This window comes from Pseudoliparis swirei, chromosome 6, assembly GCF_029220125.1.
Source record: "Pseudoliparis swirei isolate HS2019 ecotype Mariana Trench chromosome 6, NWPU_hadal_v1, whole genome shotgun sequence".
Lineage (NCBI taxonomy): Eukaryota > Metazoa > Chordata > Actinopteri > Perciformes > Liparidae > Pseudoliparis > Pseudoliparis swirei.
Window position 1 is genome coordinate 9,809,334 of NC_079393.1, and position 17,979 is coordinate 9,827,312.

The window sequence follows — 17,979 nt, forward strand, 5'->3', positions numbered from 1 at the left end:
ACTAAAACTGTGTGCCATAGACAGTGGGTCACCAGAGGTAATGTTTTTTTATTATCTATTACTCATTGAATATTCTTTTAAAGTTTAAACTGAGACACATTTTGAATTGATGGGATAAAACAAACTATACGCTATAGTATTGGATAAACAAGAGCATACCAAGTTCTCAAAAGCTGAAAACATCTACTTTTTTAAAGTCTTTGCCATGAACATAAAACATGTATTTGTGCATGTTATTCTTCTGCAGTAAAAGTGTACAAAGGGATTGAAATAGTGTCTCGGAAGCTTTATAAATATGGTAACTTTAATTAATATCATCCCAACATGTTATTATGCTAAAATGAATGTCAATGAAGAGATTGTGCATGAGTTAATTAAACTAAAGTTGTTTAATTTCTTTCAGTGAGCTAAGCACTTGTCTTGTTTCAACTAGCTTTCCTAAGCATCCTGGAATGGTAGATCTACCTTCAAACCGTAATATGCATAATTTAACAAACAATTCAGAGTTAGTCCGGCAATTCTTGACACTGTGAAAAATAAACATTAAAAACCCCAGAATGTGTCCCTCATTGTCATACCGATAAGGCTGATTACATTATCTAATATATGATTGATATTAACACAAAAGGTTAAATTTAAGTGACGGGATGCTTTTTGTTACATCTGTCCAGAAAGTTTCCCAGTCTGCCAACAAAAAGGTCGTTTAGAGGGCAGCTGCTTCTGTGCTGCTCAAGCTTTCCTCTGCTTGTTGACCCTATTTGTTGACAGAAGACACTAACGTTGTGGTTTGGCGTCAGCGTTGTATTTTATCAAGTTTTATTCATAAAAACTAAGACAAACATAGAAAATACAGCACAATTACATTATTTTTTCTACAAGTCTTCCGTTCATGAAAAACACAAACATATATTTATACATTACAGAAATAGTATATTTAGTTTTTAAAATGACTCGTCATCTCCGCACATCCAGTTTAAATGTATATACTCTGAATGCTATGGAAAGAGTCCACAGTTTGTGTTTCTCGATGACTGAGATGCTCCGTGGAGTCAGGAGAGCAGAGCTTGTGCTGAGGCTCACAAGTGAGTCTCTCTGTCCGGGTTGCAGGCCAGTATAAACTGCTCACAGTGGACGGAGCTCTTGTCTTCTTTCCTTAGTGACTCCAACTCTGCACTCCCATTAGTCAGAGCATTTTTCTCCTCCTTCTTTATATGTCTTTTTAATAGAGCAAAGCCATAAATACAGAGGAAGAAGGAGATTGTCCTTAAGCCCAAAGTCAGACCCAGGTACACTATCCTGCCAAAAAAAGAAAAGAGAGAGAATAATGTACTGTTAATCGACACACCGGGAGAGAGCTGAGCTTGAAGTGGTGAACTTCTGCGTTGTACTTTATTTTTCTAGCACGAGTAGTTAGGGTCTAACAATAGCAACATTGGTCCTCTATTTTTAGTCCATCTAATCATTTAGTTCATACGCATTGCAGCCATGCAGGACAAGTCACTTGGTTATGGATGTTTTGTCATGTTCGAAAGTGAACTTTAGTTCTAGAAGAGATCCGAGTGGATATTAAAAACAGCACTTTATAACAAAAGCCCAGCAGATTAAACTACCTGTAGGCTGAGGTGTTATAAATTCTGCATGCTCCTCTTCCTCCGCACATCTTGATTCCCCATTTCAGGCATGTTGTGTCGATAATTGCTCCAAAGTATATCGGGGCAGGTATTCCAGCTGTTAAAAATTCAAAATAAGAGAACATCATGGGTTGCTTCAAGGTGAGATATCAATCAATCAATCAATTGAAACTTTGATAAAATGATATAACACAATTTAGTTATTGGTTTACTTATTCTAAATATGATCATTTTAATTTAAAAAAAATGGAAAAACTGTTTCCAAAATGTGTGGGTGTCAAAAACTGTTCACATAGGATCCATAACATTTTTTTAAATATTTGAGGATTTTCAAGTAATAATTGATTCTAACACAAACTCAATATTGCAGTAATTTAGCTCACTAACATCAAACAGAATGGATCTAAGGAAATATCGATGTGTTTGACATGTACACTAACAAGACAGTATTGTAAAGAATAGAGATGGTTCTCACCGAGTGTGCGAGTGGCCAACGTGTAGATTCCAAGAGCGAGGGATTTTAATTCAGGCTTAATGCACCTATAGAGACAAGAATGAGGGGTTTAAGGAGACTACACTCTTAAACCTTGTCACACTTCCAAAAAAAACATGATTTACAGTTAAAGGTGCACAAGTAGAACTATTACTTCTATGCAAACTTCTGTAAATATCTCCACTGATAATACTAAATGATAAAAATGTCCTGATACAGCTGGAAGTGTCATCCTTTAATGATAGATTGCTCCAACCACCGGCTGCATGTCTAATGAGCCTAGTGACTCCACAAGGGGGGACGTCGACGCACCTGACGAGCAGCATGAAGGCAGGTGTTCCCCCGAGAGAGATGATGAAGGAGCTGAGCACAGACAGAGCCAGGAAGTAGGGGAAGATTTTGTCACAGCTGTCTCTGCGTGGACACTGGCCCAGAGTGGCCGTGAGGTTGCCTCGTTGGGTGTCAGCAAGCAATACACAACTACAATTGTCAAACACCTGACAAAGAAGAACGATAGATGAGCTTGTAGCACAGCAGGAAACACTTCTTGTCCCGAGATGTCCTGAGCTACTGTGTCGACATCCGTAGGCACGATAGGAAAGAACCACAGCAAACAGGCCAACATTTTAAGCTGCTTTTGTTTGTCAACAGTTAAACTAAGAAATATGAAATCAGTGGTGTGTGTCTGACCGTGTTTCTGCCAGCCCCAGTGGAGGAGGTGCATCCAGCCAAGCAGGGGGACATGTAGGTGATCCCGTTCTCTCCGCACACCGGATCCCACTCCCTTCTCGAGCACATGCAACCCGAGTTACAGTCAGAGGAGAGAGCCTGTTCCTCATAAGACAAGCGTTCCACTCTGCATGTGACCACATGAAGCACATGCATATATTATTGACAGCTCACATGAAATATGTAACAAATAAGGAAGCCACAACCACAGTAATGTGCATGAAATATGAAAATGGAGACACAGAAAGTGTCTCAGCTGTACTGATATATTGTAGAATATCCCTAAAGCCAAACCTAGCTCCCTTTTCTGAATGTTAACTTTGATATTATTGTTGTTGACATTTGTTTATCTGACGTTATACATGTGATGGAAATGCATCCAGACATCACATACCCGGTATATGAGACTGTGATGCCTGCCACCTTGGAGTTCTCACAGCCCATGGCTAAGAAAATGAGCGACAGGAAGTAGCCCAGCAATGAGGTCCCAAAGGCAAATTTAGCTGCTCCCATGATGCTCAACTTGTACTTCTTCATGATAACCCCTCCAGAGAACATGCCCAGGGCCACAGCCGGGATGTTGATCATGCCTAGCCGAGCCGCAGAATAGAACAGATTCGTCAGAAAACAACAGGATTAAGCAGCGTCAGGCGGCAGCATCGCTCCCCCAAAGGAATCAAAGAAAGAGCACTCATTCATATGAAAGTAGTCTCATTCATACTTTATGTAAAGTGTACTGCGGTCATGTTTTTAAAGATTAAAAAGGCTTTTGTTTGCAGAGAGGATAGAAATGCATTTCTCATCATGAACACCCTCTTTCTGTTATGTGGAGGAAAAACACTGTTATACACCATAAGATTGACCTAGTTAATGGTCTATTTAATCTGCATGTTTTTTTTAATCAGTAAATGGCAAACTGTCCAATAATTTCAGTAAACCATATGAAAGCTGCAGCGTTTCCTTAGAGAGATGTGGGAGTTGGAACATAAAAGATTCATCCAAAGCTGGCTCATGAAACTGTTATGATAACCATCTAGCTCATTACACATAATACTTTTTTCCCCATGAAGCAACACAGGCTCTGGAAAAGGATGTAAATCATCTTTAATAAAATTATCTAAAAAAGTTATACAAATCAGGAGAACACTTTGAATTTTCAAAACAGTCTGCTTACCCATGAGAAAATTGGCTTTTGACGCTGACTGGCCGTAGTGTTGCTCGATGTATTTTGGTTTGTACGTGACCATCCCGATGAGAGAGTTGAACTGAATGATGGTCACGCATAAGAAAGTGATGTAGACAGGATTTCCAAGTAGGCTCTTCAATGTGGGCACAAATTCTGCATAGGAAAGTTTATTAAAAAAGGACTTAAAATATAGGCGTTGCCTTTTCATACAGATATGATCATTTGTTTGATGTTAATTCCCGGATTACTGCCTTTATAACATGCATACGGTCTTCAAAACTAGACCAAAAAACATGCGTAGAATGACGCAACATTTGTTCGATTGAATTTTTGTTCATAGATTTGAGGACAATTTAAAATTCATGTGAAACTAGGGTGGTGGTAGAAATGTAAGAATACTGTGGGTTAATAAAGGAAACAAAGAAAGTAGTGACATGGACCACAATAAATGGGAACGTTTTAAACAACCAAAGATTCTGCATTCAGATTACAATGCAATACATAACAAGTTGCTGTGACTACAATCATACCTTTGGCCATCTGATGAAAACTAGCTGGCTCCTCAGGTCTGAACTTGTGCCCCGTGGTTGGGGAGTCTTTGATGAAGCTGGTTTGCTCTGGAGTGCAGCTGGTTTTGTGTTTATCCACAGGCATGGGCAGAGATTTAGGCAGGAACCAGAAAGGAATGGCTGACATAAGGGTGATGGTACCAGCGATCAGGTAGCCCAGCCACCAGGCCCCCACCCAGCGGGCATCACCAGGGGAGATAGTCACCGTCTCTGCGATGAGAAACAAACCACAGCATGGGGAAGATTTTTGTATTATTATTATGTTTCCGATATATTTTTAACAGCCCGGGCGCCCACTGACTGACTGTCATCCCCAGGACAATTTCCTACTAGTCACTCCCCTGCACATTCCTTAATTCTTCACTTTAAATACACTTGTCACTTACACTTACATTACACTGTTTAAAGTACTGTTATCTGTTTGTCTGTATACTTTTATTTTATATTATATATTGTACTTTAAATGTAATGTTTACATTTTTGCACTCAGTTGACTGTTGTTGATTATTGTCCAATTTTTTCCGCCATGACAAATTACTTGTATGTGAAAAAATTATTGTCTATAAAATGTTCGGAATGTGATAAATGGAATTGTTTTTAGTTATATCACTTTTGACGTGAATTATACAGTTTATGCTTAAAACTGTGGAAGATAAATGCAGCACTTCAGGTCCAAAGAGTCGTCTCCTGACTCGTACGGTATTTACAACAGCTTCAAATTGTTTCCCAGTGAGATTACGCTGAACAGCAGGATTTACCCTCCCCTAACTCATTCCTCTTGCCAGAGGTATTGTGTCTCACACAGCTTTAACACCATTGTGTACAACAGGCAATTTCTAAAGCCAACTCTCCACGGAGGAGTGCGAGTGCATTCCTGCAGTGTGAACACATGATTAACAACTTACCAAGCAGAAGATTGTTTTGTTTTTTAAATCAGTCATAGTTGATCAGTGAGACGACAGCTTACTCACCCATGTCCACATAACCAATGTCAACGTATATCTTGGCACACAGCGATCCCAGCAGGTACCCAAAGACAGGACCGATGATTGATATTGTTTGGACACATCCTAAAAATTAGAACAAAAACGTGGATTTTATTTTGACCACATTCAACATCTGCTAACATACAAACATAACATAACATGTTTGGCCTGAATTCAGCAATTTCTTTATTTTTAGGATATATTTGTATTTAATATTTAAGGACGTTCCGTTGAATAATACAGTCAATTTAAGTTTATTTTGATGCCTTCCCGCCGGCAGCAGCCGCAGTCGTGGGCCTTATGTTTGGACATAAGTCCGTACGGATTGATTGGGAGTAGGTGCCAATATGTTTAGTACATACAGGCTTCTAAAATAATGTAATAATAATTATCGTCTCATGTTGAATGGCACCCCTAACAAGTTATGTTGTCGTTTATACTCATGTCTTTCCAAAATGTCATCGCTTCATCATTTCCCAGATATTTATATGAAATTGTCAATTAATTATTGAGTTATGGCCAAACACATGTTTGGTGAGGATAGAGTGATCTTTAAGTCAATGTTTGTGCAAAGTTTGAAGAAATTCCCTCCCGGCGTTCCTTTGATATCACAATAATGGTCCTTAGTACATCCTAAATGCCTATTAATTCATACAGTTGCTTGACTATAAGCCCCTTTTATTTAATTATACGAATTAAAAGAAAACAGATTCCTGAATGATTGACATTGATTATTAAGTAACCTTGTTACAGTGAGTAAAATGCATTACCAATATAGAGGGCAGCATTCTCTGACTGAGCGTAATCATCAATATAGGAGATTCCCAAAGGCTGGACCGGAGTCTCTCCTATCCCACGCAGGACATTTCCCAGAAACACATAGATCCACATAGAAACACTGGACTCTCGCTCACAGCCTGCAGTTCAAAATGAAATGACAAAGGACAAATTAGAATTTAAAATTCAAACCCTCCAAATGGTGTAAAATATGAACACAACATACAATGAATGTAATGCATGCCTTTACTGCCTCTCTATATTCTATATTACTACATTCTTGTTATTCTTATTAACCATGTTAACCACACTAACACATCACATCACATCAAGACAACTTCAGCAATGGTGTTGTCTATATTTCCTGTTGGGAACTGTTTGGCACAGGAACAATAATACACAAATACAAACAATACACCAATAGCATTGGTAATTGTGAGAAATAAATAAAGAAATAACAAATGTGTGTTTTTTTGAGCACACTAATCCCACTCTTACCTCTAGAGGGCAGTATAGTAGGTCCGTCACCTGCACTGGTGGACTCAGGTGAGCTTGCTGGACATGGAGAGAGGTTATTGGTTGAATTCACAGACCATCTAACTGAAGTTTCGATCTTATAGCTGCGTACAAAATACCAATTTGACTGTTAAACAAGGGAAGGGAGAAAGCATCCGGTATCGTTAGATACTCACAATGTAAAGTACAAATACATACATCATTTTCAAAGTGCAAGGAATACTCTCACGACATTGTGTGTATGATGCTTGAAGAGAAAAATCATCACGAATTGAGAGCTGCATTGATTGCATACAGACATGACATGTTGCCTACCGGCCGATGATGAAATGAGGCATGGCGATCAAAAAGGTCCCAAAAGACATCAAGATACAGCCAATTGCGATGATCTTAGGTCGGTGGAGTTTGGCACCAAAATAGCTCACAAAGGCAATGACCAACAAATTCCCTGCAAGGTTCAGATGATCAGAAAAGCAATGAAATATGAGACCTACTGTTACTGTAAGAGAATTGTCATTAGTGTAGTATTCTTCAAAGGCTGTATTCTATATGAGAAAAGGTCTGAGAAATACAAAGTGTTTAGAACATCGAACTCATTTAAAAAATAAATAAAAACTGAAATTATCATTTAAATTATACATGAAAGACAGATGCAATCTCATGTAAACTCTTATTCATCTTTGCTTCTGAGAAAAAGAGAATATATCTGTGAAGTGTACAGTCGGTGACTGTATAGTTTTGATTACGCGGACAGCAATAAGATCACTCCCCTCAAGACATGTAAACACAGAGGAAATGTCTTTTATATTCAGAAAACCGTACGTTGAGCTGAGGATGTATTAGCAGACAGTCAGCAGCTTTTTTATGCAGCGTTTCAATCAAAAGGATTATTTACTCATTAAGAGTTCATTAGTTTAGTATTCAGAGCTCAAAGTGGAGCCATTTACATGTTATGGTGTCAAGCTTGCTGGCATGCTGGGGACAAACTATTGTCTTACAGTAGCTTATGGATGGATGGATGGATGGATAGATAGATAGATAGATGGATGGATGGATTGATGGAAGGATTGGTTAGATGGATGGATGGATGGAGAGATAGATGGATAGATAGATAGATAGATAGATGGATGGATGGATGGATGGATGGATAGCTAGATAGATAGATAGATAGATGGATTGATGGATGGATGGATGGATTGACGGAAAGATTGGTTAGATGGATGGATGGATGGATGGAGAGAGAGATAGATAGATGGATAGATAGATAGATAGGTAGGTAGGTAGTTAGGTAGGTAGGTAGGTAGGTAGGTAGATAGATAGATGGATAGATGGATAGATAGATAGATAGGAATATTTTAGAATTCACGATCAATATACCGAACTATAACAGCTACTATAAAATATAAACAAAGGACACCAAACAGTAAACCTTTGACATAGGATCTAAATGCATCTCAATGTATCTAAATGTAAACTATTTAGTCAGTTAACAGAGAGACACATGGACAAAAGGGAATTGAGAACTCACCCATTTCAAAGCTTGCGTCTATGATGCCGATCAGATAACTGGGGATGTCGAATCGCCTTTCTAGTTGTGTAATTGTGCTCTTCATGTAACTGCCGGATAAAGCCTTGGCAAAGTAGGCAAAGGACAAGGACGCAAGGAACATCTAGAGAGATGCAGAAAGAGAAGACGTTGTGTCAAAAGTATGTGGGATGCTCTTCCTCTACATTTGTATTTCAAAAGAACAAATCCACCTGAGTTAATATTATTGTTATCTTCAGTTCAGACACTTCAAACGCTGCAGTTCAAACACTTCAGAGACACAGTGGAAAGGAAACACACACAAAAAGTAAAACTCTGGAATGAAAAAAAAAATTGTAGCAAGAATGAAGAAAAAGTACATGGAACTTTTAAGCAGTAGCTTAACGGGTAGACTTTGTGCATGTTTTTGCCCCGAGTGTGTGGATGTGTATTTATGTACGGTATGATATGAATTTGCAACGCAGATACGCGTTTGTAAAAGGAGACGCTGGCTGTTGGAGCTCGGGCCAGAGAGAGTATCGAGCTAAGCCACCTGTGGACACTGAAAGTCAGTAACAAAGAGAGGATTAGAGAAGCCAAACCCACTGGGACGCACTCATCCACTGCACTCTGAGTTAGGACCCAAGGACATGCAGCATAATTGGAAAAAGGTGAGAAGTAACCATAGCCAGCCTTCTTAGGGATGACAATAACCCAAGCTTGGAAGAAAAGCACATGCCAAGTAAAATTCATTTATTCCATTGCCATGACCACCACTAGCTTTGACAATAATGGTGGTTTTATTAATAACCTACTTTAAAGATACATACCAAAAAAGATAAATCTAAAACTATTTAAAAAAAATTCAATACCCATTTCAAAACCTCAACAGCGATGGAGCATGTCGACTCTACAATCAGCAGGAGTCACAGACACACAGGTTTGAGGCCTTTCATAGAACACTGAAAACAGATGTTATATTTTCATGCCGTGACTCCAAGTTTAAGCACAAATTAATTAGCAGATGGTGGAGAATTAAGCATGCCACATACCACATGTAATATCGGTTTAGTAGATGCTAAACAAACTGAGTAATTAACTCTCCGGCTTAATAGTATGTTAAGAGCCTGCTTATGGAAAACTCAGTGACCAGAATTTTTCAGCATTGCTTCTGAAGTTGACTCAGCATTTATTCAACACTTTTGATTTCTAAGTTATGTAAATGACAAGGTGTCAGTGTTGCTATGGCAACCACTCTGCTGATCTGCAGCTGATTAATAAACTCTCAATGTAAGTGTTGGCTTCGCTCTCATGCCAAGTGCCAAATTATGGTTCATACCACAGAAAATTGGATATAATGCATGTGCAGGTACATACGACTGCATTAATAATGATGCTATAGAAACCTTAGACCAGCCGTCATGCCGTCTGCATTTTTCTCAGACGTCATAATTCAAAGGAACCTTTACTGCTTTTTGGAATGAATAATGTCCTTTTTAAGGGTTTCCTGGCCCTCCGCTGTGCGTCAGGCCTCAAAACACCGTTTAAGCGGACATTATTGACGATACAGTACTGCCTCTCGTACCTTATTGCTAAAGTGTGTGCTACAAAGCGATAAAAACACTTTCTCTAGAATCCATGTTGTATTCAAAGCAACTCACTGAGAGGTTCATTGTAAGATTACACAGAAGGAGAACACATGGATGAAAAGGCAAGTTTCTTGTAGTTGCCCTGGTATTTCACTAAGCAGCTTTTTTAATTTTTCTCCAATGTGCTTCCTAATCCAATAAAGTTGTCCAACCTGAGCTCTTTTACTTAAGTACACAGTGTGTCTGTGGAATTTCTCAGAGCAAATTAATACCCAGTCCAAAGGTCAGAGAGCTGCTGAACTCAACACCTATGCATGGTCATCGACTAGGCCGATCAGAATCACAAAGCAGAAACCAAAGACCAATATCGTTGTTTTAAGCAGTGCAATGGCGCCAGCGATAGCTTTTAGATGTACTCACACAGGAGGGTACATTCACCAACATGTGCACTCTCTCACGTACATGTCATGCCTGTAATTGGAGAGCTATTCTTGTGCTCCCCTCGAGGCCAGTCCAATGACAGACGCGTGGTCAGGCTGAATACTTCATATTATACATGTTCTCTGGTATATAACGCTGCACCCATTGCCCTGTGAAACTGTACTTTAGTGCTTTTTCCCTCTCAGACAATTGAACACAGAATAGAAAAAACCTACAACACATTCTATGAGATATGTTATAATAATTGTGGAAATACTGTGAAGGTATTGGTAGTTTTGTACTGTCACGACACAAAACATGATAACAAAGGAGCTCCAGGACTAATTTTACCGGTAAACAACAAAGCTTAATTCATGCCATGCTTTCAGTGACAAGTGTGTTATGTATTCAGAAACTGTAACAAATGAGATACGGTTTGGCAACAGGTGAGGACGGTACCTTCAGATTGGGGTGGCAGGAGTTCTTCACTGCAGAGGAGGTAGGGTTGTTGTCTAGAGTCCAGCTGCCTGTGGCTGTGTTGTCCATCTTCTTCATGGCTTCCTCCTGCTGTGCTTTGCCTGAGCTGGTTCTCGTTAGAAGACTGGAGGTGACTCCACACTCACAACTGTTGGAAGGAATTTAGATTGTGAAATCTGTCAAGCCCATTTTGCAAAACAACAATAAAAGTATTTGTTTCAAAACAGCACTATTATTAACAGACATTAAACTTTGCTTATCCTTGAGTTATGGCCAAACACATTGACCTTTGACCACCAAATTCTAATCAGTTCATCCTTGATTCTAGGAAAATCTAAAGACATTCCCTCCAGACATTCCTGAAATCATGTGTTTATGTGAATGGACCGGGCGGACGGACCGACGGACAACCAAAATACATAATGCCTCTTGCCATGGACGTCACCAGCTTGGATGCATAAAAACATTAAGCAAGTTACAAGGGTCTAAATGTCAACTCTGCATTTGCAACCGATACTGTAAGAAGGGATGCCCTGATCCCACTAGCAATATGTGGGCTTTGGATATGGGCCATATATATATATATATATATATATACTTACATATATATACATATATATATATATATATATGGTATAAAGATAGTGCGAAACATAGTGACATTTAAAGTATGAATCTGAAATAAAAATGTCAACCATGATGAAGGCAATCAGCACGAGATAACTAATATTTTCATTATGTTTGTTTTGTCTGCAGGTGAATGACAACATAATGAGAGAGAGAGAAACAGAGGAATACAGAGTAAGAGAAAACAGATCAGTTTTGACAATGTTTAAAATCCAGACTGTTTATTCAGTGACATGGAAACCCCCTCCATACACCAAACCACAACATGGATTTGAACTCTGCAAGAAAGAAATGTATCTGTAGCTCACGACATAAAGACGTCCATGCTTATCTCATAGATATTCAGCAGAACTGTATTTTTCCACAACAAGTTTAACACACATCAGTTTGTTCTGAAGCTTGTGTCAAAGAGAGACTGTTAATGGGCCCCATTCATACACAATTAAACTGCCTTTCTTTTCAGGGTCACTATGGGATTAAGTAGACATTACCTCTTCAAGGAGTTCATTGTGAATTAAATTATACTATTCTAATCCTGGTGTTCAAGCTGAATAAAATGTGCACCTTTAATATTACAAATGTATTGTAGGTAAACCGATTTAAAATACGATATACAGTGTCATATATGTCTTGAGAAAATAACTTAATGACTAATAAAGGGATTTTTTTTATAATTTAAAAAGGTATAGTGACATTCATAAGCATGTAGCTGCTGTTGAGAATCAGCTGCATCAAGGCTAATCAATTTCTTTTAGGGGGCCAAACTCCTTGAAAAGATTGATAAAAGACTACAGATCATTGTGAAACACACTGTGATGTTTCATACCAACAAGCAGGGTGTAAACCTGTGCTGGGTTTGCAGATAATCACGTGATCTCTTTTGAATTATGAGCAAGGATGATACCACATGCACTCAGGTTAATTGGTCAATGCATATTGAGTAAAAGTGTAATGGTTACAGGTACTGGAACCCAAAAGCACGACAAACACAGGAATGCAGGAGGAGGCTCTTTACTTAATGTTTCAGGCAGGGTCAAAACCGGGTGGTCCGTCAAACAGGGCAACAAATCCAAAAGGGGCAGGCAAAAATCTCAAGTCGGGTGAACAGGCAAACAGGGTCGTAACAGGCAGATCAGAACTAGTACTAGGAATTCGCTGGAAAGTTTGGCGGTGACACACAAGACAATCTGGCAGAGGACAAGTGGAAGTGAGGGAGATAAATGGTTAGGAACTAATGAGGGGATGGGCTGCAGGTGAGAAGGGCGTGAGGACCAGGTGAAGGGAATGAGGGACAATCAGGTGAGGATGACAGGATCTGGAATGACAGGAGAGTTAATTAAACATGTAAGCAGGATGAATTTAACTAGGAAGGTGGGGAATTCGTGACAAAAAGGATAAGCATCTGTGCACTCTGTAAATCCAATGTGGTTTCTCAGCTGTGTGCACTGCTGGATAAGTGTTTGTAGATACACAGGATTCCATCTCTTTAAGAGATTTAATATTTTAAAATTACAAAACTTTGACCGAAGAAAATGATAATATGCCATTTATGTCCTTGTCCTTATGTGCTATGTGCTTATTGCTATAATAATTGGAGTTGGTTGACACAAGCAATAGTGGGGTTAATTATACTTTTCTGCCATTAAAACATTGCAGAATAAAAGGGTTAATATGATGTTATGATGTCAGTCAAACGAACATAAAAATTATAATATAATTTAAATAGTTAAACGTCTGTTCATGGTTCCACACATATCTAATATATATATATATATATATATATCGGGATACAAAATAAAAAAGAAATATAAAGATCTGTCGCCATGTTTCGTTTAAGTCACATGCTGCATTATGATTAATTCCCATATTTTGTTTTCGTTGCACTTTCTTGCATTTTTCTTTTACCGATATCCAACATCATTTCAGCATCAGCCACGCGTAACAAGTTGTCTGCATTGTTGTTTATTTGTTATCAAAATGTTGTAATATATGCTCGGCCGACCGCCTGTCTTTAAATCATCTCTAATCACATCGCTGCAACTTTATAGTCTTGAGAATAAATAAACTGTCACCAGAAAAGAAGCATTCACGCTGTAGCCTACTTACCCACCGCGACGCCTCAACCTTCTCCCTTCAGGACGTCTTCAACTTTCTTCTGTTTAAAAGACAAATGGAGGCAGAGCGATGCTTTTGTTGAGCGACCCTCTTCTATCATGAAGTCTCCTCCTCACACTCCTCGCGGCGGAGCACACTGTTACACCGGGAGAGACGGGGTGGACCCAGCGAGAGAGCGAGAGAGAGAGAGAGCGAGAGACAGAGACAAGAGACAGAGAGAGAGAGAGAGAGCACTGTGTTCACACGTGATGACTGAACTTGTGTCCAGATGTATAAACCGGGTTTAAACTTTAAGCGGCGATGGGTTAGAAAGAACATCTGCAATGTGTCAACATGGAGCCATGACGATAACATGAGCGAATGAAATATTGAATCTATTAGAGATGCAGCATGCTGTGGGATTCATTTCCAAGAGGGGATGTTGCTCAGACAACATGCATGGATATATTATGCACACTCTGCCTCCCCAGTATATTTAGTGTTTCAGCTTTTTATAAGGGTGTCTCCCTTATAAATAAAAAAAATATGCTGGCAAAACTATGCCATGCAGATTGATCTCACACACAATGAGGACACATGTCAACAGGAACAGTTTTGCAACAAACTGTGACTTTCTTGACACACGTGTAATTCATGGTGCAAACAGCATCAAAACCCCAGAGCCTCTCGCAGTTGTGTACAACAAACGTGGTCCCATGGTGGTCAACAGTCGGGACTTTGCCTTTGTATAAACATTGTGTTGTTTGAATATATAGTTTCATGCTCTTTCACTATCTCTTTCCACAAGTCACACAACCTGAAATGTGTTTGCATCCTTAAGTTGGACTGAACTAATATTGTATCTAACTATACGCTTCAATACAATTAGTTCTAAAGGCTCATAAAGTTTCAAAAAAATGTCAAATGGAGTCAAGTTCTTTGCATGATTATTGTTGGTTTCAAATGTTTCTGAATTCGTCACAGAGACAATTTGCATGAAAGAAAATCAGATGATGTTTTAAAAAAAGCCTACAAAACCGAATGAGTAATGCATCTTTAATGCTGTATAGATAAGGTCACAATGTTCCCTGTTGAGCCGACTGACGCAGCAGCTGGTTAGACCTCATTTCTCAAGCTTCTATGTTGCCATGGGTATCCAGCATACCGCTTGTTATGAATGATATCTCTCTCTTCAGAGGTAACTATAACCTGATGTTGTATCCATGTTACAATGTTAGATGCAGAACTGGCTGTTATACCTTAATAAGAATGGCTTAAAACATATAAGAAGGCCCTCCGTAATGCCAGAGCAGCCTATTACTCATCAATAATAGAAAAAAAAAAACCCCAGTTCTCTCTCTCTCACTGTAGCCAGCAGGACGAGAGAGATCTCTGTGGAGCCGAGCATCTCTATAACCTAGTGTGTAGTATGAACTTTGAACTTTTTTAATGAAAAATTTTAAAAGATTATTACAGATTAATATTCTCTTGCCAGTAACCAACAATCCTGTCCTCAGTGGCTGTGGAATGGAACCGCTGTATGCCCTGGTTTGTATATTTGATTGATTTTCTTTTTTCAACAATTATTTTCAACGGTTTTTGGTTTCACGTCCTCTACTTGAATGGACCCCCTCCGACGACCTTGCCCAAAGGCGTTTTGCTGCTTAAAGGCGTTTTTAATTATTATCTCTCTTATGTATCTATCATCAGTGTCTCTGCTACAACAGGCCACCACTCTCTCTAAAGGTCTCTCTGGTTAGCCCTCTGACTCTCCTCTGGATCCAATCTCTGGATCACTTCCTCTCCAGAGATCCTTCCGAATCCTCTCGAAAGTCAATTCAATAACAAGAGATGTCAAGCGTCAGTTCAGTAATTTTTTATTTCAATCAGAAATTTTGAAATTGAAAAATTAAAATTAAAACAAACTGACACGTAAATGGGCAGCAGATAAAGGACTCCTCTCTGTCCTGGTTGTTAGACCTTAGTGTGCATTCGACACCATTGACCATGACATCCCTGTACAGAGACTGGGAGCAGTCGATTGGCATTTTTCACGCAACACTAATTTGGTTTAAATCCTATTTATAGATCGATCTGTATTTGTATTTAATGACGCCGATAAAATAACCAACCACCAACGGAGGAGTTCAAGGTTTCACAAGGTTCTGACCAATTTTTATTTTATATACTTTATTTTCCTTTGGGGCATTTTCAAGGAAACTTCCATAATAAACTTTATGCATATGATAGATGACACTATATTATATTTAAAAACCAGAGACAAAGCAACAAAAAATAAAAAAATTAAGACATAGACAAAACATTTCTTGATGTTAAACTCAGACAAAAACCGAAGTAATTTTATCCTGCCCACAGCAGAGATCAATATCTGGTGATGTGGATTCTGTAGACGGCAACTGCCCATTGCATCCAACACCACTGTATCTCTTCTTGTTCTTATTATCTTTCGACTTGACCTTTTTAAACCCACAAAAGCAAAAAATCTCAAGGATCTTCATCTTCATTCAATCAAAAAAAAAAAAAAATCAAATCTCTCAAAAAAAAAAAAAAAAGAAAATTTTTTTAGATTGTTACTTGAGACTGGATTACTGCAAACTCCTTAGTCCTGCTGCTCTAAATAAATTCCTTCCCTCCCTCTCAGTCCAGAATGATGCAGCGTGTTTCACTCAAAACTAAGAAGAAAAAGAAATCACTCTGCACTAGCTGCTCTCTGCACTGGCTGTAAAAAATCAAATCAAATTTTAAATTTCTTAATTCTCTAACCTCTTAAGCCTTGATTGGTGATGCTCATGCTGCATCATATTGTAAGAGCTTCGTATTGCCCCACTCCTCTACTACTACTTAAACTAACAGGACTACTTGTAGTTGTAGAGTTAAGAGTCTTAAAAAGTAGAATGGAGCCCATTTTATTTATTTATCTCTCTTTTGGAAGGAGAGTTCGGATTACACCCGGGAGTCAGACACCTCGTTTTATAGTTAGACTAAGACTCTTTTTGACCTCTTTTTTAGTAGGGCTGAATGAGGTTGCCCTATAAGCCCCGCTGTCCTGATATCTATGCTACTGCGATAGCGGGCTAGGATACTTTTTTCTCTCTTTTCTCTCTCTTTCTCTCTCTTTTTTCAAGACTTCTTACTTCTCTCAATCTAACTCTGCAACTTTTTCTCTCCCTCTTCCCTCATCGATTCTTGAGTCCTTGGGGAGATCCCACCTGATGGGCCTCCTGGTGGATGGCCTGAGTCGTGATGGATGGTCTGCCTGCTCCGCCTCTGGTCTCTGTGGACCTCCTCCTCCTCTCCTCCTCCTCCCCACGATCTCCCAATCGCCAGGCTCCTCTGACATCGACTGATGGAATATGCCTACCTATTATGTTACTATCCACTATTCATACACTTCTGTATTTTTCTTCTATGTCTTCCCTACTGTACTGTCCGTCTCTACATATTCTGTCCATTCCTCTCCTCCCTGTTGATCCTCCTTCCTCTTTTTTCCTTTTTTTTTTTTTTTTCCCTTTTTTTTTTTTTGGGGGTTTTTTTGGTTTTTGGGCAGGGTTTTTATGTGGACAGTTATGGGTACAATTTGTGATTAATTTATAATTTGATTGAGATTTGTATAACTGAAAAATTGAATTGAATTGAATATGCTTCGGACTTGGCGATATCCAATAACATCTTCAAACACTGCACATGCAATTTCAGATTGCAATAGCAGTAGCTATGTATTCTGATACGTTTTCCAGAAAATCAATTGAGAAACTTTTACAGGATAAAATCAGCAACAGGAATGTTTGTTTTTGGCAAATCACACAAAACTAATACTTACCAAATGAAGGTACTTAATTCTCAATCAAATATTTAAACAAAGCAGTGCTATCAAACAACATGCAAGGATGTGTGTATCCTGCTTAAGTTAAGCTTTACTCTGAAGAGGTAATGATGCAGACATCTGTTTTGGAAAATGAATCGTAAGTCAAATCTGCACCATCTATTCATTGCCTCCCCTTTAATTAAAAGAGCATAATACAAGATTGTGATTATTTCAATTGCCTCTCGCACCATCTGAACCGGCCACTTGGAGCTGACAGTGCCAACAGTACAAACTAAAAAGTACGGACCGAGCGAGCAGTGTTTACCTTAGTGGGAACCAGATGGAGGGTGTAATATACTTTTGAGACGATGCTGTTGGATGGGACAGCGTTGTTATCCGTAACCGCCATATGAAAGCATTGCAGAGTGGCGGCCATGAGCTAACCATTGGACATGCATTAAAACATGCACCCCCGGGAACCATTGGACATGCATTAAAACATGCACCCCCGGCAGGTCTCTGTCAGCTAACCAT

General features: G+C 39.0%; 1 protein-coding gene across 4 annotated transcripts; it reads right to left on the bottom strand.

The window, feature by feature from the left end:
* Positions 1-60: 60 nt before the first annotated feature.
* slco1c1 (solute carrier organic anion transporter family, member 1C1) lies at positions 61-17,855 on the bottom strand. 4 transcript variants are annotated; one of them, XM_056417021.1, is made up of 17 exons: positions 17,771-17,843; positions 13,632-13,776; positions 12,541-12,840; positions 10,881-11,046; positions 8,416-8,557; positions 7,203-7,335; positions 6,870-6,991; positions 6,365-6,511; positions 5,580-5,678; positions 4,570-4,818; positions 4,028-4,192; positions 3,248-3,443; positions 2,815-2,980; positions 2,437-2,621; positions 2,107-2,171; positions 1,611-1,728; positions 61-1,296 (listed from the first exon to the last, which is right to left on the bottom strand). In XM_056417021.1, the coding sequence occupies exons 4-17, from the start codon at positions 10,974-10,976 to the stop codon at positions 1,077-1,079; spliced, it is 2,103 nt and encodes a 700-aa protein (XP_056272996.1). In that variant the 5' UTR covers positions 10,977-11,046; positions 12,541-12,840; positions 13,632-13,776; positions 17,771-17,843; the 3' UTR covers positions 61-1,076. The 4 variants fall into 4 exon arrangements, with proteins under 4 accessions (XP_056272996.1, XP_056272997.1, XP_056272998.1 ...); XM_056417025.1 differs by having other exon boundaries at positions 1,093-1,291; XM_056417022.1 differs by lacking the exon at positions 12,541-12,840 and having other exon boundaries at positions 13,636-13,776.
* Positions 17,856-17,979: the final 124 nt, after the last annotated feature.